The following is a 24,178-nucleotide window of genomic DNA, read 5'->3' as shown; positions in this document are numbered from 1 at the left end:
TTGAACTGAACTGAAGTCCTTCTTCAGGGTGCAAAAGAAGGAAGGATGAAGATGAATGCTAGAGAGAAGAGAAGCAGAGACAGGAGGTCTCCTGGCCAGAGCTGGTTGCTCTACCTGGTGACCAACACTGTCCCTGGTGACCTGGTCTCAGGAACAATGTTGTAGATTCACCTAAAACAGTTACATCAGGTGCACAATTCATCACCTGGTTCCTCCGTATCTCTTGTCTGCATTGGAGCCCACATCTCCGGCTGGGTTACCCAGACTCCCAGAAACCAGAGAGTCCCCAGGGTTACTCCAGACAGAGGGCAGGCAGACTAGCGTCTCTCTGGGTGTCTACACAGTGCATGGGCTCCTGGTCACAGCCACAGAATGGTGTGCATCCAGGTTAAGGCCACGCTGCAGCTCAAGGGATAGCTATCATCCCCCACAACCTGAGATGAGGGTGAAAAAGAGTCCCATTCTCCATCTAAAGACTATTTCATGTGGAGATCACTCTGTGGAACTGAACGGAAGCCACACATAATGAAGAAAGAGGCCTTTAATCTCTTCCTCTGAGATGCTGGCATGATCTCAGTTTTAAAGATAGAGAAGTTGAAGCCTGAAAGGATTATGTGATTTGAAGGCAGTTTTACAGCTATTTAGAGATGGTGGTGGAATGAGAATCCAGTGTCCTAGACCTTTCTGAATGAAGACTCCTGAATTTCTGATTGTTGTTGCTCATGTGGATCTAAGGTGCTCAAAACCATGTGAGGTCGGATGGGAAAAGCTACAGGAAGGGAAGCTGTTGGGGACGGTGGATGGATTAAGGCCACTTGTTTGGAACAACACATGCAGTGGTCGAATGACTTAGTCAACATCCGAACCAGAGGACCCCATTAATAGATTTTGACTGCAAGTATTTCATTTAGGATCAAATGATCTCTTTGGAGAGTAGAAACATTAGGGGCTGGTAGACCTCTTCAGGGAAGGGTGGTATATCAACTATGATGAGAACATTCAACTGGGATACTCAGGTAACAGAAAAGGAAAGGTAAGATAGGCGAGTCCCACTGTTTCCCCCACTCACGTGCTAACACCTTGTCAAAGGGACCAGCAGTCTCTCATGTGTATAGACTGGATTCCCTCCTCCAGGAGTATCTGCATCAAAGTGGTTCTCCTGGCAGGAGCTCATTTAGTCTCACAGCAAAGATTCAAAAGATGAAAGACTAGATGTACATTCCAGGAGCACAAAATCAATTAATTTGAAAAACGCAGTGTAATATATTATAGCTGGTTACTTGGAGACTGCTGCTGAAATACTGAGAAGATCACTGGGGGCCACGTTATTACTTAGATCTATACATGTCTCACCCTTTGGTTACACCACTCTCCTTAAGTCTACTGGAATTTACTTCATCTCACTCACACTCTTTACTCACATCCAGCAAGTTTCAAATATATACATCCAGCCCTCATTTTAGGCATATTCTTGAAGCAATCTTTCATCCTGAATTTGCCCTGATGCCTATTTTTTTCTTTACTGGGAAACTCATGGGGCATCCCATCTGATCTACAAGCTTCTGTGTGGAATACGAGTGGGTGTTTTCTTTAAGATTTAGGAAAGAAAAGGATCTGAAGGGAAGGTTGCCATCATGTCACCAGGAACACTCTACATCCCTCTCTTCTCAAGTGGGTACACGGCTCTTAAAAGGCAGAGACTGGATCTTCAAGTCTCAGCATAAGAGACACCGCCTATTATTACCAAACTGTGAACTTCATAAATATGTGTTGAGTGCTGTCATTGTGCAAAGCCCTTTGCCAGTGTGAGTTAGACAGGCATGGCTAGCACAGACCCCAGCTGACATCCACGTGGGCGTCGGAGTTCATTCCAGCGAGGTGCTTTATATGGTAAGCTTTTGGAATCCTATATGTTTCTTTAAAATCACAGGTCTAAATGGGTCTGTGTGGCTTAAAAGACACAAAAGGTCTATATTTTTTCTACCCATCTCACACTGTCTTAATTACTGTAACATTATAATAATAGATTTTGAAATCCAGTATTAAAAAAAAAAATAAAAAGGGAAGTATATATTCAGTACTTCCTCTGTGCCAGGGCCTGTACAAGTTAAATGCACATTATTGTTGGTCTTTAAAACATTCATTTATTTTTGGGTGCACTAGATCTTCATAGCTTTGTGCAGGCTTTTCTCTAGTTGTGGCAAGTGACATCTACTCTCTAGTCGCGGTGCATGGGCTTCACATTGCAGTGGCTTCTCTTGCTGCAGAGCATCGTCTCTAGGGTGAGTGGGCTTCAGCAATTAAGGCTCCTGGGCTTAGTTGACCCAAGGCTTGTGGAATCTTCCCGGACCAGGGAACGAACCCATGTCCTCTGCATTGGCAGGCAGATTCGTAACCACTGGACCACCAGAGAAGTCCTATTATTGTATTTTAATCTGTACCGTAAACATGCAAAGTCAATAGTGTCTTCACTTTTCAAATGAGGAATTCTGACTCTATGAATAGTTTAATAAAAAATTAGCAACACACATGTAATAACCAAACAGCTTCTGTATCGTGTTTCATTGTTGTTTTAGAAGATTGGCAGAGGATTTTGTCATGAAAGCAGAGCCTGCCCATATGCTCAGGGTTGGATGATGGTGGTGATTCCTAATTCAAGTGTCCACGTGCATGTTTGGGATGGAGGGGACTAATTTAGGATAAACATGCACCATTTTTAAAGGTGGTCTGGGCTAATCCTAGTTTAAAAGAATATGTCGAGTTTGCTGAGAGGAGAGTAATATTGATAATGACATCTCTAGCAGAAAAGAAATAGTAGTGAATCTGGGCCAGGGTCTGAGGAAGGTCAGAGAAAGTTGACTGTCTATCACCCTGAGTGACCTGACGTGATTATCCAGACCTGGTCACTCATGACAGCTCAGCCTCAGACATAATCAAAGGATCACCTGAATCTCCATCGTCCTAATACCTTTATCCCTTGCATTCCAGAGCCAAAGCTGCATGAAAGAGAGAGGGGAAAATAAAATTGAATCTGAAGGCAGAGTCCATCTGTCCAGTTTAATTGAATGTAGGAAGGGCGGCTATGTGAGGCAAAGAGAGAAAATGCAGGAGAACAGACGGGATACTGTTCCGAAGCAGGGACGCCGAACAAGAAATAAAATGAGGAAAAACTACTATTTCGTGTGCTTGAGAACTTGTCTTGCATTTAGACTTAACTCCACTGCAGACCTAGGGATTGGGAGGAAAGAAGAGAGAAGACAGTGCTGGGGATTTGTTTTGTTTTTAAATTAATGACCAAAGATAACTAAATTTTCCCTTTGTGTGGTTCAGATGGTAAAGAATCTGCCTGCAATGCAGGAGACCCAGGTTCGATCCCTGGGTCAGGAAAATCCTCTGGAGAAGGGAATGGAAACCCAGTCCAGTATTCTTGCCTGGGGAGTTCCAAGGACAGAGGAGCTTGGTGGTCTACAGTCCATGGGGTCGCAAAAAGTTGGACATGATGCAGTGACAAACTTTCACTTTCACTTTGTGTTTCAGTGGACACAGGGTGAGACCAGCTCTGAGGACAGGCTGGCCTGTTTCCTGGGCTCGGGCATGGTTGCATCATCTGTTCCCATGAAAATCCTGCAGATATTTCAGCAGAGTGCAGCACTTCCCTGTGTAGATGTGTGTTAATAAAATACTTAGTGGCAGCAAGCCCATCTAATATGGCAGATGGCTAGATAGGTCTTATATAGTTCAATCTGTGCAACGATCCCACAGAATAGGGATGTTACGGGCCTGGATTTATACCCCAAATTGCACAGCTCATAAATGATATAGCCTGAGTTGGAATCACGATTCCTGACTTTCAATTTAGCCTTCTCTGCGTTACACGATGCTGTACTGAAATTACCAGGATACGGATGCCGAGCCAGGAAGGTGAGAAAGCACGGTCTTGTGATTTGGGGGTCCTTGCGAGTCAACAATTTACACCTGTTCCTGAAATCCCATCGCTCGGGAGCTAACCCTGCAAACACATCTGAGAGATGTGTGATTTACTTCTTCAAATGACTTGTTGGTTTTGTTTTGTTTTTTTTAAATCAACTTGGCTGAACTATAATTGCATACAATGAAATTCAAACATTTTAAGGTTGATGGCTTTCGACAAATTGTATACAGTCATGTTAACTACCACCTTAATCAAGGTATGAAGACTTCTTGTTGACTAAGAAGGTCCCCTCACGCCCCTGTGCCATCATTCTCCCTCCCTAGCACCCAGCCCCGGGCAACCGCTGATGTGATCACTGTACCTATGGATGGATGTCGTATTTATGAAATCATGCACTATGCAGTCATCGGGATGATGCTTCCTTCACTTAGCATAATGCCTGTGAGATGTGTCTGAGGCGTTGCACATAGTACTCTGTGTGGAAGGACACTGCGATCATTCTAGTTTTAGGTTATTAAGAATAAAACTATTCAGAGCTTGTGTACACATACTCCCCCCAGTAAACATACTTGGAAATGTTTTCCAAGAGAAACAGCATGGTAGTCCATAAAGGAAGCCTCAGTACATTTAAAGTAATTGAAAAATAAAAAAACAATTGAAATCATACAAAGTATATTGACTGACCACAATGAACTGAAATCAGGAATCGATAACAGAAATAAATTTGAGCAAGTCACATGTATGTAACATTAAACTACACACTCCTAAACAACCAGTGGGTCAAAGAGAAATTAAAATATATACCAAGGATTGGAATGACTGTGTCTCATGTTAAGCGTATATTATTAATAAATTTTACATGATATAATGACAGTTTACAGAAGTTGTTGAGCCATTTTGCCATTGAAAATATGAGCCTTCGATTTATTCACAGACTAGTCCTTTGGCAGTAGGTATTTATTTTGGTGTTACAATTAGTTAATCCATTGATTAAATAAAAGAACATAAAATATAGTAAAAATTTCAGTTGTCAGCATTATTGAGATATAACTAATGTAGCTTACAATCCACTCATTTAGACATGTACAAATTAATATTTCCATATGTTCACAGAGTTGTACAAGTGTCAATTTTTTGATATGCAACACAATTGTAGAAAAATTTCATCACCCTCCAAAAGAAACTTGTATCTTTCAAATGTCATCTTCATCTCCCCTCCATCTGGTACTTGCCCTCAGCCCTACGTAAACACTAATCTGTTTTCTGTTTCTATAGAATTGCCTATTTGTTTTGTTTTTTTTTCCTAATGTTATTTTTGACTGTGCTGGGTCTACATTGCTGCACACGGGCTTTCTCTAGTTGCAGGTAGGAGGGCCTGCTCTCCAGTCGTGGCGGACGGGCTTCTCATTACAGTGGTTTCTCTCTCTTGCTGGGGAGCACAGACTCTAGGGCAGTTGTGGGCACAGGTTTAATTACCCCACGACATGTGGGATCCACTCAGACTAGGGATCAAACCCATGTCTCCTGCATTGGCAGGCAGATTCTTACCGACTGGACCACCGAGGAACTCCTTGTTTGGTATACTTAAAATAAATGGCATCTTTTGTCATTGCCTTCATTGGCTTAGCAGGATGTTCTCAAAGGTTCATTTATGTTGTAATGTTTATCAGTACTACATCCCTTTTTGTGATCAAAGCATTCCATTGTATAGGTATTAACGGATATGCCAAATTTTGTTTCTTCACTTATCAGTTTGTGTGCACTTGGATTATTTCTGAAAAGTGAAAGTGTTAGTCATGCACTCACGTCCGACTCTTTGCGACCCCGTGGACGGTAGCCTGCCAGGCTCCTCTGTCCATGGGATTCTTCAGGCAAGAATACTAGAGTGGGTTGTCATTCCCTTCTCTAAAGGATCTTCCCGACTCAGGGATCGAACCTGGATCTCCTGTATTGCAGGTGGATTCTTCACTGTCTGAGCCACTAGGGAAGCCCAATTTATTTTTAGGTGTCTCAAATAGCCTCTTTATACAGAAAGTGAACTTGAAAGCATTAGTCACTCAGTCTTATCTGAATGCGACCCCATGGACTAGCCTGTCAGGTTCATCTGACTGCTTTGGGACTATTGTAAATAACACTGCCATAAACATTCACGTGCCAGTTTCTATGTGGATATATTCATTTCTGCTGGATGTGTACTTAGGAGTGGGATTTCTGAATCATGTGGTAGCTCTGTTTCACCTTTAGAGACACTTCTAGACTATTTCCCAAAGTGCTGTACCATTTTATATCCTCACCACAGTGTATGAAGTTTCCAATTTTTCTGTATCCACACCAACACTTATTATCCACCTCTAATCACAGCCATCCTAGTATGTGTGAAGTCTTGTCTCATTGTGGTTATGATTTACATTTTTCTAATGGATAATGATGTGACTATCTTTTGATGTGCTCCTTGGCCACTTATATACCTAATCTGGAGAAATAGCTGTTCAGAACCTTTGTCCATTTCTAATTGAGTTGTATATTTTTAGTGAGTCATAAGAGTTTTTTTAAAAATATTTTCTATTTATATATATATATCAGTATCTTATCAAATTTATGATTTGCAGACATGGTCTCCCTGAGGGTTCACTTTTCACTTTCTTGATGGTATTCTTTAATACAAAGTCTTTAAATTTTTATGGAGTTTAGTTTTTATATTCTTCTCCCTTTTATTGTTTGTGCCTTTGGTGTCCTATCTAGGAAACCATTGGGCTTCCAAGGCGGCACTAATGGTAAAGAACCCAGCTGCTAATGCAGGAGATGTAAGAGACGAGGGTTCGATCCCTGGGTCAGGAAGATCCCCTGGAGGCGGGCACAGCAACCCACTCCAGTATTCTTGCCTGGAGAATCCCATGGACAGAGGAGCCTGGCGGGCCACAGCCCATGGGGTCACAAAGAGTCAGACATGGCTGAAGCAACTGAGCATGCATGCATGCTGGGAAACCATTGCCTAATCCAGGATCATGAAAATTTACTCCTATGTTTTTTATAAAAGTTTCAGTTCTGACATTGTTCATTTTGAGTTCATTTTTGCATGTGGTCTGTGGTAGAGTACAACTTTATCCTTTGCATGTTGATATCCAGTCTTCCCTGCACTGTTTGTTGAAAACAAAATCTATTATTTTGGTCAGTGACTTGGTTTTGGTACTATAGTAAAAGATAAACTTATCATGAACTCGGGGGTTTGCTTCTGGACTCTGAATTTTATTCCATTGATCTATCTAGTTATCCTTATGGCAGTATCACACTGCCTTGATCATTGTGACTTTGCAGTACGTTTTGAAGTTTGGAAATATAAATCCACCAAATTTGATTTCCTTTTTTCCAGATTGTTTTGGCTCTTCTAAGACCCCAGAATGACCATATGAACTTTATTATCAGCTTGTTAATTTTAGCAAAAATTTAAACTTGGATTTTGGTAGCAATTATACTGAATCTGAAGGTCAATTTGGGGGTCAATTTGAATGTTAACATACTGAATCTGAAGGTCAATTTGAATGTTAACATTAAGCCTTCAAGTTCACACACACGAAAAGACTTCTCAATGATTTAGATTTCCTTTAATAACTTTTAACAATGTTTTGTTGAAATGTATTACCAAGTATTTTATTCTTTTTAGTACTGTTACAAATGGAATTCATTTTTTGTAATTTCATTTTCAAATTGTTCATGAAAATGTACAGACTTAGAGTTATTTGTTATATATTGATCTTGTATTCTTAATATTGCTGAATTCATTTATTAGCTCTAATAATTTTGAATGGATTCCTTAGGCTTTTTCTGTATCTAAGATCATGTCATCTGTGAACAGAGTTTTACATCTTCCTTCCCAAAAGGTCTTTTATTTCATTTTCTTGACTAATAGTCCGGCTAAAGCTGGCAGTACAATGTGAATAGAGCTAGTTGATAATAGACATTCTTCTCTTGTTCCTGATATTGGGGACGAAGGGAAGCATTCAATTTTCCACCATTAAGTTTGATGCTAGCTGTGGGTTTTTGTCAATCCACATTATCAAGTGGAGGAATTTTTTTTTTTTTTTTCTATTCCTAGTTTGTTGAGCACTTTTTATCAGGAAAGAGCATTGAATTCTGGCAAACACTATTTTGATCTATTGAAATGACCATGTGTTTTGTACTTTACTCTGTAGACGCAGTACATTACCTTAATTGAATCAATCTTGCATTCCTGGTATAAGTTCTATTTGGTCATAGTGTGTCATCATTTTCGCCTGCTCCTGGATTTTGTTTGCTAGTATTTTTGTTGAGGATTTCTACGTCTATATTCATAAGAGATGCTGGTGTATGATTTTATTTTATTGTGAAATCCTTGTATGATTTTGAAATCAGGGTAATACTGGCCTCATGCAATGAGTTGTGTATTTTCTTCTATTTTTTTTTTTTTCTTTTTAGAGAATTTTTGAGGAATTTATTAGTTCTTCTTAAAATGCTTGGTACAATTCACAGTGAAGCCATATGGACCTGAGCTTCCTTTGTGAATAAATCTTAGCTACTAATTTAATAGATGTATTTGCTGTAGGTCTATTCAGAATTTTTAACTCTTCCTTGAGTTGGCTTTAATAGTTTATATCTTTCTATAAATTTGCCCATTTCACCTCAGTTACCTGGTTTACTGCATATACTTATTCATACTATTGCTTTATATTTTGTTTTCGGGAAGGTTGGCTGGTATCTCCTCTTTCATTCCTGATTTTAATAACTTGAATTCTTTATTTTTATTAGTTACTCTTTCTAAAGTCTTGTCAAAGAACCAACTTTTGGCTTGGTTGATTTTCTCTATTGCTTTCTGTGGTCTGTTTCATTCATTTACTCTTTTTTTTTTATTATTCTTTTTTTTATTGTTTTTATTTTTTTTTTAATTTTTTTTATTCTTTTTTTTATTCATTTACTCTTTACCCTTATTTTCATCCTTGTGCTTGCTTCAGGCTTAGTTTCCTCTTGTTTTTCCAGTGCCTAAGGTGGCAGTTTAGGTTACTGATTTCAGATCTTTCTTTCTAATCTTAATGTAGACATTTCCAACTATAAATGTCTAAGTACTGTTACCTGTATCCCATAAGTTTTGATATATTTGAATTCATTTTAATTTATCTCAAAGTATTTTCTAATTTCCCTGTGACCCACTGGTTTTTTAGAAGTGAGTTGTTTGTTGTTTACCTATGTGTGAATTTCCCAAATTTCTTCCTGTTACTGATTTCTGATTTCAATTCATTGTGTTCAGAACAGCATACTTTGTATAGTTTCAATCATTTTAAGTTTACTGAGGCTTGGTTTATGGACTAGCATGTGGTCTCTCAGAAAACATTTCATGTGCCAAGGATGTTTATTGGTTAGGACATTCAATGCCACTCTTTTAAAAAATGTGTTCTGCTCTAGTGAGTATTGTTATTTCATTGTGGTTTTAATTTATGTTTTTCTGCTGAATAATGATATTGAATATCTGTTCATGTGTTTATGGGCCATTTGTATATCCTCTTTTATAAAATGTCTTTTCAAGTTTTTGCCAATTTTAAGTAAAAAGATGTGTTGCTATTATCAAATTATATGAATATTTTGTATTTTGGATGTAATTCCTTTGCTGAATATATATGTATTGCAAAGTTTTATTTTCCCCATTCTTTAGCTTACATTTTCATTTTCTTCAGATGTCTTTTGAAGAGCTAAAGGTTTTACTTTGATGTCACTGAAATTACCAACTTTTACTAACATGGTTAGCTTTTTCTTACTTATGCAGACTTTGTGACCAGCCAAAGATCTTTGTCCTACCTCAAGGTCATGAAGATGTCTTCCTATGTTTTCTTCAAGACATTGTATCATATTACCGTTTGTGTTTAGGTGTACTGTCCGTTTATTTTTTCTTACATGATGTAATGGAAGGATTGAGATTATTTTTCTGATTCAGATATCCAGTTTTCCAGAACATTTGTTAAAGAGGCAATCCTTTCATGCATTGAATCACATTGGTGACTTTTCCAAAATTATATGGTCATATATGTATGGGTATTTTTGAACTAACTATTCTCATCCCATCGATCTAGATGTCATGCTTATGTTTATACCACAATACCTTATAACTTTATAGTAAGCCCTACATAAGATAATGTAAGTCCTCTAAGTTCAGTCCTCTTTTTAAAATGTTTTTGTCTATTTTTCTTTTTCATGTATTTTGCTTTTTCTTATATATTTTAGTTTTTCAATTTCTTTTAAAAAATTCCTGATATTTTTGTTGCTGTTGTTATTGTTTTATTGGTAGGTATTTGTTCTGAAAGAATTAATATAGCAGACCCAAGACAGTTACCTTTAAAGAGAACTGCCTGCAAGATTGACTCCTAGGGGTGGTGTCTGGGAACATTCCCTATAAAATGTGAAAAGTGAAGTGAAAGTGTTAGTTGTTCAGTCACATCTGACTCTTTGTGATCCCATGGACCGTAGCCCACCAGGCTCCTCTGTCCATGGTATTCTCCAGGCAAGAATACTGGAGTGGGTGGCCATTCCCTTCTCCAGGAGATCTTGCCGATCCAGGGATCACACCTGGGTCTCCTGCATTGCAAGAAGATTCTTTTACCATCTGAGCCACCAGTTATATAGAACTTTCCCTAACTGATGATAAGAGAGGCCCACTGTGCCTAGACTGTACAGTGTGGTTTATGTTGCACGCCTGGTTTCTTCCTGAAAGTCTGGAATTTGGGTCCACACTAGGCACATGAACAGCGCCCAGTTAAAACCTTGGGCACTGAGTCTATCTTGAGCTTCCTTAGGCAGAAACATCACCCATGTTGCTGCATACTCGTTGCTGAAGGCAGCCTGTGCTCTGTGTGACCCCTCACAGAAGGGAGAGAGCACTCCGAAGCCTCGTGTGGACTCCTTCTGACTCCACCTGTGTCTTCATAAGGATGATTCAGTGGTTTCTCTGCATTGTGCCTCTGTAATCAATACCAGCCATGAGCGCAACTCATGCTGAATCCTGTGAGTTCTTTCAGGGAATCATTCAGGGCAAGAGTGGTCTTAGAGACCTCGGACTAATTATTCTGTTCCAATCTGTTGGTGCTAGTATATAGAAATACACTTTATTTTTTCATGTTGACCTTTTGGTGTGTAACCTTGATAAATTCACCTAAATTCTAGCAGGTTTTTTGTAGATTCCTCATATTTCTGTGGGCAGTTGCTATCTGTGAGTAAAGCTAGTTTTCTTTTCTTATCTGCAACTGATTTTAATTTGTTTCCTTTTTTTGTTGTTGTTGTTTTTGCTCTGGTTAGATCTTATATTGAACGGAGGTGGTAAGGGTTTGCATTCTTGCCTGATTTCTTATTGATGGCAGAAGACATTAATTCTCTCATTATCATCAGTTACACTTTCAACTGATTTATGACTTAACTTTACAATGGTTTGGTACTTTTCTAAGAGAATATTTCTCCCAAACAGGAGATAGGACCACAACATATACTGTGTAGGTACCAGGTGACCAGAAATTGAAGGAAAAGACCTTTATGAATGAGGGTAAAAATAATTGAAAGCTATTCTTGTCATATCTAAAGAACTCAGTTCAGTTCAGTTACTCAGTCATGTCCAACTCTGTGACCCCATGAACCGCAGCATGCCAGGCCTCCCTGTCCATCACCAACTCCCGGAGTTTACCCAGACTCATGTCCATTGAGTCGGTGATGCCATCCAACCATCTCATTCTCTGTCATCCCCTTCTCCTGCCTTCAATCTTTCCCAGCATCAGGGTCTTTTCAAATGAGTCAGTTCTCCGCATCAGGTGGCCAAAGTATTGGAGTTTCAGCTTCAACATCAGTCCTTCCAATGAACACCCAGGAATGATCTCCTTTAGGATGGACTGGTTGGATCTCCTTGCAGTCCAAGGGACTCTCAAGAGTCTTCTCCAACACCACAGTTCAAAAGCAATTCAATTGAAGAAGTTCAAAAGAAGTTCAATTCTTCGGTGCTCAGCTTTCTTTATAGTCCATCTCTCACATCTGTGCATGACTACCAGAAAAACCATAGACTTGACTAGACAGACCTTTGTAGACAAAGTAATGTCTCTGCTTTTTAATATGCTGTCTAGGTTGGTCATAACTTTCCTTCCGAGGAGTAAGCATCTTTTAATTTCATGGCTGCAGTCACCATCTGCAGTGATTTTGGAGCCCAGAAAAATAAAGTCATTCACTGTTTCCACTGTTTGCCCATCTATTTGCCATGAAGTGATGGGACTGGATGCCATGATCTTAGTTTTCTGAATGTTGAGCTTTAAGCCAACTTTTTAAGTTTCCTCTTTCACTTTCATCAAGAGGCTCTTTAGTTCTTCTTTGCTTTCTGCCATAAGAGTGGTGTCATCTGCATATCTTAACATCTTTTGTGATTTTTTTTCCTCTAGCTTGCCTTTCTTCTTCACCTTTATATCTCAGTTCCTGAACTAATGCCTCACATGGTAGATTCTCAGAAACCTAAAGCTTATAGAATACTTGAATCAAAAGTTAATCACTACAAGTGATTATTAATAATTTTGTTAGATGCCTTAATTGTATTTGGCAATATAATATCAAAAGTACTGCTTTTTAAGGATGTATTCTGAAGAATTTCCAAGGGAAATAATTTTAAAATATCTGGGATTATTTTAAAATACTCCAACAAGCAAGAGCAGTAACTAAAATGATATTATATTGGTAATTATAAAAGCTGAGTGCTGCATGTATCATACTAAAAAGTCTTGTAAAGAGATCAGTCGTGTTAAAGCTTTGTGACCAACAGGTAAATTCTGGTCTGGGGAATTTTATTTTCTGAGTTCCAAGATATGACAAGTATTTTTGCCAATTAATTTTTTTGTAACACATTATTGAGAACTGAGGGCTTCCATGGTGACTCAGCTGGTAAAGAATCTGTCTGCAATGCGGGAGACCTGAGTTTGACCCCTGGACTGGGAAGATTCTCTTGGAGGAGGACATGGCAACCCACTCCAGTGGGAATCCCATGGACAGAGCAGCCTGTGGTCTACAGTCCATGAGGTTGCAAAGAGTCAGACATGACTGAGTGACTAAGCAGAGCACACAGCATTGAGAACTGTAAAAAATATCGGCACTCATCAATCATCAAGCTGTCCCTGAAAGAAAAGAGAAAGCCTGGTAGAAAGAGCAGTCTCCTTTCCAGTGCTTCCCTCACTAGCCTACTAGAGTCTGGGCTCTAATCCCATCACTGCACTGAGCTACTCAGGCCACCGTGGGCCTTCTGCTTGCCGAATCTAATAGACTCCTCCTCGTCTCACTCCAGATGTCTGCTTCCTTGTCTACTGTGTCTTTCAGATTTCTGTCCTTGGGCTTGGCCCCAGTGCCATTTAGCTTCTGGAACCAGCTAAATGGTTAGTGGTGGAAACTAACAGTGGTATCCCCACTCACAGATGCTTGAGTCAGGGATTTGGGAAGGGAGTGGGGGCAGCCTGTGTCTGTCCTATGACACATGGGGCCTCACCTGGCAAGGCCTGAAGGCTGGGTGAATGCTTGGGGCATGGAAGCATCTCCAGGCACCCTCACCCACCTGTGTAGCTGCTTATGTTGATGGTTGGCTGAGATCTCAGCTAGGCCATCAGCCAGGCATAGGCACACAGTCTCTCTGGGGCTCAATTGGCTCCTTCACAGTGGGGTGACCAGGTTCCTAGAGAGCAAGTGAAGGTAGGATATATCCGACGCAAGTGAGGCTGGGACACAGGCCCCCCCCCCCCGCCCCCAACACGAGGAGAAGGCATCACAGACCCCACTTCCCAGCGAGAGGCTGTCCATGTCAGCGTGCCCGGGAGACACTGTCAAGAGATCTTTGGGAACATGGTCTCCTTGGCCCCATCACCCTCCTCCATGCTTCTCCCCCATCTTTGAAATTTCCTTCTAAACCTCTCTCTACTCTCAGCTTAAGGACAGTAATCTCCTGGATGGATCTGGCCTGGATCCTTTCCTCTTTTCACTTTGAACTTTCTCCTTTCATCTTGGTCTAGGCCACAGCCACAACTACCTCCACTTTGTATCAATAGCTGCAGTAAACAACACAGCAAGCAGGTCTGTAGAGCGCAGACTCCACTCCTGAGCCTTAAATCCAAAGCGCTGTTTACAGACAACCCCATTTTAATGCCCTGTAGACACCTTAAACTCATTTTATACGGATGGAATTCATTATGTGTGTCTTGTGTTATTACAGGGAATGGCACCCCTGTCCCGTTGCCCCAGATAGAAAATTGTTATCTTAGATTCCTTCTTTTTACTGCACGTATCTTTTCGATCAATTTCCAAGTCTTTTAGAAGGATTCTGCATCCTTCTAAATATCTTTTCAAAACCTAATTTCTCTCCATTCCCACTGCCCCTGCCTGGTTGAGCTGCATATGACCTCTTACCAGGATCACTGCACTGTTTCTCCTAGTCTTTTATCCTTAACGTCCACACAGAATGTTCCTCGTTCTTTCCACTGGTACACTTTAAACTCCAAGATCAGCACACTTCTTATGAAAATCTCTTAAAGTGCCACACTCTTTTCTGCCTCTGAGCCTTTACTGTTGTTCCACTTGCCTAGAACCCTTTTTCCTTTTGTCTCCCAGCCTCTTTGTTCGTGGTTGGCCTTTAAGATCTCAGTGTCACCTCTTCCAGGAAGCTCTCCCTGATAAGCAGCCCCCTTCACTGGCACACATACACTTTCCAAGCAAATCAACAACTGCAAGAACTCGGTATGCTTGTGGATGGATGCAGTGCTCTGCAATGATTCCTCTGTGGCCCTCCAATTTAAAATAACTCCACGTGTGATCATGGCTGTATTGCATAACTCTCTGCAGACTGTAAGCCTCTTCCCATGAGAACTCTCCTCTCCTAATCTCTTATTTATTAATTCTGTCCACAAACAATGATAGCATCTCTTGCTGCTGTTGTAGGGGCCAGATGCCATGGTAAACAGGACTCCATTCATAGCTTGGCTGTAGCTCATGGTAGATTTTCAGAAAAATCTGCGTTTATAGCTTGGCTGTAGCTCATGGTAGGTTTTCAGAAAATCTGTGTTTACTGTTTGAATAAATGATGAACAGTTGTGGGTGCTCACCAGCATTTTGCAACGGCTAATGAGAAGGAAGGCACCTCCCTGAATCTCCACTGGGGTCGTTACAGAAATCCTCCTGTGCACATAGGGTCAGGACTGTGATTTGCCAGTTTACATAAAGCAAGTCAGTAAACCTCAAGTATGCTGTGGAAGCTCCCTTGGTTTAAAGGCTGTTGACATCCATGTCCCAGAGGAAAAACAGCAACATCACATCACAGAAGCCCTCACCTCACTGACAGACACGTGCTGTCTGCATCAACATTCCCAGCTCTTTTCATTTCCAGGCTGCACCTGCCGGCCTGCCCAATAGAACATCTCCAGGCCTGTTCTCCCAGGTCTCCTTTGGTGAATTCTCTTGGGAACTGTCTCCTCTTGAGTCAGGTCATGTAGTCCACTCCCAGATTTGAAAGCCACAAATACTTGTTCTTTACCATTCTATTCCCAGGTGGTGCAGTGGATAAAGAACCCACCTGCCAATGCAGGAGATGTAAGAGACTCGGTTCAATCCCTGGGTTGGAAAGATCCCCTGGAGGAGGGCCTGACAACCCACTCCAGTATCCTTGCCTGCAGAATCCCATGGACAGAGGAGCCTGGTGGGCTGCAGTCCATGGGGTCAGAAGGAGTCAGACATGACTGAGCACACCACGCACAGTACACCAGTCTATGGAATCAGCTACCATTGCCCTCTGGGCGGCAGGGACTCTGGGGGAAATCATGCTCTAGGCGAACATCATTTATTTCACTTTTAGCAGCTTTTATCTTTTGGCGGGGGCTCGATCGCATTGTAGACATTTTTATAATCGGCGTAAACCTTCATTTACTTTTATTTGACCTGTGCTGCTTTAAAAGCACTGCATCGCCACTGAGTTTCCCTTGCTTAGTGACTGAGCTCTGTTTGTAGTTATGAAGGATCGAATTTGGGTGTGATGGTCCAGAGCAACAGAATGGCCACTTTTGCGTGGTTAAACGTGCTGTCAGGCCAGTCAATCCACACACATTTACCACGGCATCATCACAGGTCCGAAGGGTGCAGGGGCTTCCTTATGGGGAGGAACACTGCCACTTTCTCAGTAGGTTATCCGTTCTAACTAAATGCCTGACAGTGTCGGGTGAATAGATTCTGTGCATGCCGAAGCACACTGCACTGCCTCCAAGAGAAAATAGTAAAATATACATGTTATATTATTTTCACACTTCTAACTATTCTGTATTTTCAAAATTCTCCTTATGTGAGTAATGTGCATGTGTGTGTGCGTGCATGTGTGTGTGTGTGTGTGTGTGTGCACACCTGCCTACTCAGTTGCTAAGTTGTGTCTGACTCTTTTGTGACCCCATGGACTATAGCCCACCAGGCTCCTCTGTCCATGGGACTTCCCAGGCAAGAATAATGACGTGGGTTGCCATTTCCTTCTCCAGAGAATCTTCTCAACCCAGGGACTGAACCCGCATCTCCCGTGTCTCCTGCATTGGCAGGCGGATCCTTTGTCACTAATGCCCCCTGGAAGCCCTATGCAAGTAATACTGAACCATCTGTCCAATTTCAACTGGGGCTGTTCATTGTGCCCTAATGGATGACTGGGATCCTTCCCCACCTGTGAGCATGGGCCGTGGGGGAGAACGAGAACCTTCTTTTAATCACAGAACACCAATCTGTTCCTTGTAGACAAATAGAAACACAGGGGGCCTGATGCCCAGAAATAGCCTGTGAGGCCTGATTCTGAAGCAGGAACCATGAGACCCGAAACACAGCTAGATAGCACCTGCTCACCCACATAAAGGTCAAGCCTGGACACTTTTTCCTTTTCAGTTTGGAATAAGGGTTAATCACATAATTTAGGAAGCACTTGGGAACAAAGTCCTGTGAATTCTCACAGTTATAGTTAATATTAAAAATTAACCTCACATGTGGTGAAAAGAACAGGAGAACTGAGAATGCTTTCAAGTTAAAAAAAAAAAACTGTGATATTAATAACACAGAAGAAATTTATTTTTATTAACTCATGCTTCTAAAATTTCAACCAGTGTGATTCAGGCTCCCATCTTATCATACTGTGATGTTGTTCTGCCAAAAGTAACTCCGTATCGATATTTTAGAAATGCCGCAGGGCTTTTATGTAACTAGTTGCCATTTTACCTCAAAAAAAATAAATAATGCTTCCTGTTTTTACTTTTACTTATCTGGAATAAGTAACTATTGACATCGGCTGAAGTCAGTATAAAGGTTTATTTACCCCAATGCAAATATTGACCAATAGGGAGCCTGGCTTGGTGTTTATATTGAAGGACAATAAATTGTGATATTGACTGGGCTGGAGCATCAATATTTGCATTGTTGTAAACATTTAAAAAATCTCCATGAAATATTCTTCAGAAATCCTCTTGTCATCAGAGGAGCTGAGCTAGGGCTGTTTGGGGACGAGCTGTGTCTAGAAGCAAGCAGGTAACTTGAATGAGCTATAAATTGTTCTGGTTTCCATGTTTACACAAAGACACATTTTTTATGGTGAGGGATAGTGGTGATTATTAGGAGCTTTCAAGTGACAACACCCACCCCCACCCCAAATAAAAGATTTTTGTCTAAAACACCTCCCTGTGCAGAAATAGTCTCCATGATCAGCTTATGTCTTAAAAAATCTCATGTCTTCCAAAGAATATCTGCTCCTAATAGAGTGAAACATTAATTCCAACTAGACTAATTCATACCTGGAGATATTTAGACTCCACTGGCGTGAAGTTTTCCTTTGTGTTTACAGTGGAAAGAAGATGATTTAAAACAAATTTGTAGGTAGGAAAGGTAAGATGATTAATTGACTACTTAGTCAGTTGAGCAAAATCTATACAAAATCTTATCAGTGCCTATGAATACCTGTGTGCTCCTGTGAGTTCTTAAATACAAGTGGTGTGTGTGTGTGTGTGTGTGTGTGTGTGTGTGTGTGTGTGTGTTAGAGTATGTGTAACTTTTACCTAATTGCATACACATGTGGTTGCATACTTTTGACAACATGCCTTGACATTCTGGTATGGAATTGGAAGAAATGAGACATGGGCAGTTCCTACTAGAGAGGATACAAATACACTTTCTAGTTAATCCATGCTACCGCATGTGTGCTCAGTCATGTCCAACTCTTTGCAACTCCACAGATGGAATTTCCCAAGCAAGAATACTAGGGTTGCCATTTCCTCCTCCAGGGGATCTTCCCAACTCAGGGATAGAACCCGCTTCTCCTGCATTGGCAGGCAGATCTTTACCACTGAGCCACCTGGAAAGCCCAGTTAATCCATAACTCCTAATTATGTCCAAGTTGGCAAAGCTGTAACCTCCCTTGGCTAGCCCAGTAATCCTAGGTGAGTGACTCCAGGTAATGAGCCCCCTGTTGGAGAAGCAGGGATTGAATGTCCCATCACAGGGTTTGAGGTCCAGTGTCTTTGTAAAGAAAGGCAGCTCCTACAGCACCCTGATCGGAGGTGATCAAAGAGCTTGGGAAAATGTGCCAAGTAGGATGCCTGTTAATGTGTGAGCATGAATTTGGATGGAAAATTTGGAATTTCAAGATACATGCATCATGGTTACATTCCTAGAGGATGTGAGATACAAAAAAGAAAAAAAAAATGCTGTATATGCCTTGTGATGCCTAACTTTCTCCTCTAGGCAGCTCTCTCTGGTTACAGAGCCCTATTCTCAGTCTCTCAGCTGTAACCCCAGTCCCTCCCTGCCCTCTGCCTCCCCAGCTCCAGGACTGCACCCCTCCCCACGCTGACTCCTTCCCTGCTGCCCATCAGGGGAAGGCAAGGTGTGTAGGGGCTGCGGGCTTTCCTCCAAGGCCCCAAGAGCCTGCCTTGAATGCCCAGCCACACAAATGCCACAGTCATCTGGCTCAGAGACACCAGGACCCAAGTACTCAGGAGTCTGAGCTCCTGGTTTTGCCACCTGGACATGATGATGAAGCACAGCTCAAAGATGCATGCAGGTTGGCTCCCCTGGGCAGCCGGAGGGGAGGGCAGAGTTTGGCGTGGGGCTACCCGCCACCCAGGACAGCAGGAGAAGCAAGTGAAGGATCAAGGTTCCCATCTGTGCTGTCCCCTCCAGCCTGCCTGCATCTTGGTCTTCCATCCTACCCCTCACAGGACTGGACCCTGACTTCCATCTGCTTCGTGGCTTCCCCTGGGCATGAGCTGGGTGCCATCCTGGGTGGTCACGCCCCACAGTGCCCACCCTCCACCCTGTGATCACAGGAACATCAGAAGGCACTGCTCTGGGACCCTCCTCCTATCTCTCTCTTCTCATCCTTTTGAGCCTTTTTATAAATTGCCATGTGAAAGTGAAGTTGCTTACTTGTGTCCAGCTCTTTGCAACCCCATGGACTGTAGCCTATGAGGTTCCTACATCCATGGAATTTTCCAGGCAAGAGTGCTGGAGTGGGTTGCCATTTCCTACATGTAAATTGCCATGTACATTTAAAAAAAGTAGAGCAAAATCCCTCAGCTGGCTGAGTCTGTCCCTCTCCATCGCAGCCCTGAGCCAGCTGGCACCTCCCTGGCCCTGTCTCTCCTTCCTCGTCTCCAGGCTGTGACCTCACTTCCTGCTGCCAGATGCAGCCAGGTGTGGCCACCGCATGACCTGGCTGGCCTTGCTCTGTGATACAACATCACCCACCCTGCTCAGCTCTGCTGCTCCTTGAGCAGCATCCCCAGGGCTCCCCTGGGACCAAATTCACAAAACAAGTTTCGCTCTCGGGCCCAGTGGCCACTCAGAAATTATTTATTCTTCACAGCACACTCCTTTCTCAGGAAGAAATGAATCTTCCCGTCTCTGCTCTGGCCCTGTTTGCTGCCAGTCCTCGAGCCGTCAGCCCCTGGCCCGGCCTTGACAGATGAGTCTCACTGCACTAGGGTCTTTGCAATTCCAGGCACAGCCTACCCTCTTGCAGATGGTCCTTTTATGAATGCCCCTCCTCCAGCTTACCCTGCTGCATCCTGAGACCGGTGGAGCTGAACACAGCATGGGCCCCAGGTAGGCGGCGCTGGCGGACACCTGCAATCTCAGCATCGTCCCCTGCGAGGAGGACCCATCACCCCAACAGCTGACCCCAGAGGCTTGGCCACTGGCTAGCAATGGACCATTAATCAGTACCTTCACTGTGAGTGTCTGGGTTCTGTGAATTAATAGCTTCTCGTAGCTCTGCAGCATTCTACACTGTACAGAATATGTCCATATATTTAAAACATTTAAGCACATCTATAGAATGCAGAGTAGATATTCACACCCTCCCCTCTTGTTTCAGAGGGAACATAAGGGACTCTGCCCAGATAGCCCAGTGACAGTTCAGCTAAAGCAGCCAGGGGACTGACAGTGGGACACCCCTGTCTGTTGCAGCTGCTGCTCCAGAATCCATCACAGGAGAAGCAGTTTAAATGCCTGGTTGTTCTTTTCAAAAGGGGTTGTGTTTCTGGTCCTTTCTTGGATGAGGGTATTGTCTGAAGGGCTGGAAGAAGATCAGAAGGAAGGAGGCATAGGAGTAACCCAGAAGTGCCTCCAAGGACGCCAAAGAGGGAGAACACAGAATCACGAACCAACGCCCCCCCACCCCGCCCCCACCGCCATCCTGGCCGCTACCCCTGTCCCCTCAGTGGGCAGCTTGGTCCCATGTCCTCTTGTCTCTCTGCTATATTACTACAGCTGGAACTTTTCCTGCTTCATCACCACGCCTGAAGAAACTCTGAACTCAAGGCTCTCTGCTGGGGGCACTGTCCCTGGGGTGTGTTTGAGTATGTGAGGGCATGTTTGGTCCTCAGAATGACCAGAGGGTCTGATGGCACTGAGAGGAAGGGAGAGCCTGAAACACTACACATCGGCACTGTGTTGGGGGTTCCAGCCACCACCCCCCAGCCCCCCGGACAGTGTCACCACCTGTGGACACAGTACATTTAGGAGGCCCTGCTGTTGGTCCCTGGACTCGCTGAGAACCTGGAGGACCATGCTTCTCTGCTTCTTCTTGTGTCTGCCTGCTCATCCTTCCTTCGAGATGTTTTTCTTCTTGGGTGCTGTGAAGAATCACGCATCTTTTGAAATGACCCCACCATAGGAAACCTCTCCCTGATTCGTGAACAAAGACTTCCTCCTTTAAATTCTTCTTCGTGTGTGGGCGCAGTCGCTCAGTCGTGTCCGACTCTTTGCGACCCCAGGGACTATAGCCTGCCAGGTTCCTCTGTCCATGGGATTCTCCAAGCAAGAATACTGGAGTGGATTGCCATTTCCTTCTCCAGGGGATCTTCCCAACCAGGGATCAAACCCGTGTCTACTGCATTGCAGGCAGATTCTTTACCACTGAGCCACCCAGTGGGAAACCCAAGTTCCACTTTAGTGTGTATTTATTCTTCAAAATATTCTCTGGACCCCTCAGGCACTTGACGACAGAGACGATCCTGTCTAAGCCTCTTGGATTGTTCTTTGGAGTCAGATCTGTCTCCCCAGTTTTAAGCCCTGGAGGCAAGGCCAGTCTCCATTCTGCGAGGTGTAGGGCCAAGTGTTGTTCTCATGCACAGATAACATACAGTCACAGTGGTCATCATCAGAGTCATGAGTTTTGGTAAGTGGAATATCCTAGGCTTTCTGAACACTTCGTTTTCATAACAAATTGAATAATACAAGAGACATGGAGCTCTCAGTTCAGAAGTTCTGTTTGGGGACATTTCTCCCGATGACTGGGAGGAGCCTTCTTTGATATAGTGCTAGATGGCGTGTCAGGCCAGGTGTGCATGCCACCCAGCAGAGGGAACCTCAGCCCATGTATATGTCACACTGGGAGTGCATGTGAGGTTGAAGTTCTCTAAGTTCCGGGGCGGGTAGGGGGGATCTGGTTTGTAAGGAAAAATGAAACACCAGAAAGGATTGAAAACAGGATCTGAGAGACTGAATGACCCCTAGAGAATATCATTATAGAAAGTCAAGTGCTAATGAATCAGGATCTTGGGATTCCATGAATGTTCCCCAACATGGAACATCTGAGAAATAGATTTACAGGGAAATAAATGGCAAGTTAAGTATTCTGCTAAATAAAGAAAGAAAATGTGCTAACATATATGCATGTGTGGGCATGCAGGCGAGTTTGTCTTAAGAACTGACAAATATATGAGCTTACTATCTGGGGTCTGTGTGTGCCCAGGAGCGTCGACATGAATAAAAAGAAAATGACAATGTTCTGGGGATGTCTTTGGAGTCTTATACATCTATTTTGAAAAATATTGAAGAAAAATGTGGGCAGTTTATCCAATAAACATTTCTGTGGTTGGTGGGGACAATGTATGTCATCCCTGGAGACTAGACTGTTGAAAAGTAAAATTTCAGTTACTTTATATGAATTCTGTTAGATAAATCACAATTCCTCATTGATCTCCATTTTTAAATTAAGGATGCATCGCCCAAGGAAATAATCAGCCCCAAGATTAAATATAAATTATACTAAACACTCGATAAAACTTTTAAAATCACATATTTAAAGAAAGACTATTGTTAGAACACTAGTGGTGATGATATTTTTTAAAGTCGGGAAATACAAATATTTTGCCAGGAATAATGACCAAAGGTGGTGCTGTTTGGGAACAGAGTGAATGGATAAGGATGATATGATCCATATATACATTGGAATATTGTTCAGCCATAAAAAAGGAGCAAACTTGAGTCATTTGTAGAGATGTGGATGGACCCAGATCCTGCTGTACAGAGTGAAGTCAGTCAGAAAGAAAAAAGCAGGTATATATATTAATGCATAAAAATGGAGACTAGAAAAATGGTTTGGATGAACCTACTTTTAGGACAGAAATAGAAATGCGAATGTTGAGGACAGACTTATAGACAGTGGGGGGAGGGGAGGGTGGGATGAGCTGGGAAAGTAGTGTTGACACATACACACTGCCATGTGTAAAATAAATAGCTAGTGGAAGGCTGCCGTACAGATCAGGGAACTCAGCACGCAGCTCTGGGATGACCTCGACGGGTGGGGTAGGAGAAGGGTGGGAGGGAGGCTCCAGAGGGAGGGGATATATGTATACTTAAAGCTGACTCCTGGGTCAGGAAGATACCCTGGTGAAGGGACAGGCTATCCATTCCAGTATTCTTGGGCTTCACTGGTGGCTCAGATGGTAAAGAATCCACCACCTGTGATGTGGGAGACCCAGGTTCGATCCCTGGGTTGGGAAGGTCCCCTGAAGGAGCATATGGCAACCCGCTCTAGTATTCTTGCCTGGAGAATCCCCATGGACAGAGGAGCCTGGTGGGCTACAGTCCATGGGGTCACAAAGAGTCGGACAGGACTGCGCGATGAGGCACAGCACAGCATAGCTGATTCACGTTGTGTACAGTGGAAACTGATGCAACATTATAAAACAATTATTCTCCAGTTAAAATAAAATTAATAACATAGAAGCAATAAATAAAAAGAAAAAAGAAGTTGACAAACTTCCAATTATGTAAACTACATCCTGAGTGCCTTGAAAGCCAGAAATGCCCAAGACATGGCCCCTGCTGTTAAAGAACTTCAATCACATGGGAAATAAAACCAGTGAACAAGACATAAACCCACCCTTAGAAAACACTCATCGCTGCGGGATTAACAGGTGTGGGGGCATCCTGTGACCTAGTGTGCTGCCTCTGTCCACACATGTGATCCTGGACTCCTTTAAGCTTCAGTTTCCCACATAACAAAATACAGGGTTGACCTAAATCCCTAATTCCCAATGTTGAGTATACATGAGAATTTTTAAGACTCCTCATCCCAGGAGATTCTGATTTCGTAGGTATGACTGGCAACTAAACTTCTCTATTCAAACCATGATTCTATACAGTTCTACTGACCTCAGCTTCTGTCCTGCCTCTGTGGGTCTGTTTTCTTTTTGTCTTTCTTCCAATATTTTTATAAGTTATCCATTCGAGCAACAAAGCACTGATCATTTCATAGCCAGAGCACAAATGCTACTAAAAGAAAACTTTCCTTGAATCATTAACTCTATAAATCCAGATTTCAGTTAAGTGTTTTTTTTTTCTTTTTTTTCTTTTCTGTTTGCTTGTTTAAGTAATACTGATAGTTACCTCATTTCTGGTGATTCAGAGTTTTATTTGTTTTGTATGTAT

General features: G+C 42.5%; 1 protein-coding gene across 1 annotated transcript in view; it reads left to right on the top strand.

Moving 5' to 3' along the window:
* Nucleotides 1-3,905: 3,905 nt before the first annotated feature.
* LOC122710060 (neurotrimin-like) overlaps nt 3,906-24,178 on the top strand; it is a 47,745-nt gene continuing 27,472 nt past the window's right edge. Inside the window, exon 1 of the mRNA XM_043927503.1 lies at nt 3,906-3,921. Coding sequence (XP_043783438.1) covers nt 3,906-3,921 — 16 coding nt within the window. The remainder of the gene's footprint in view (nt 3,922-24,178) is intronic.

Source organism: Cervus elaphus, chromosome 16 (assembly GCF_910594005.1).
Source record: "Cervus elaphus chromosome 16, mCerEla1.1, whole genome shotgun sequence".
NCBI lineage: Eukaryota > Metazoa > Chordata > Mammalia > Artiodactyla > Cervidae > Cervus > Cervus elaphus.
This window is presented reverse-complemented; position numbering and strand designations above follow the sequence as displayed.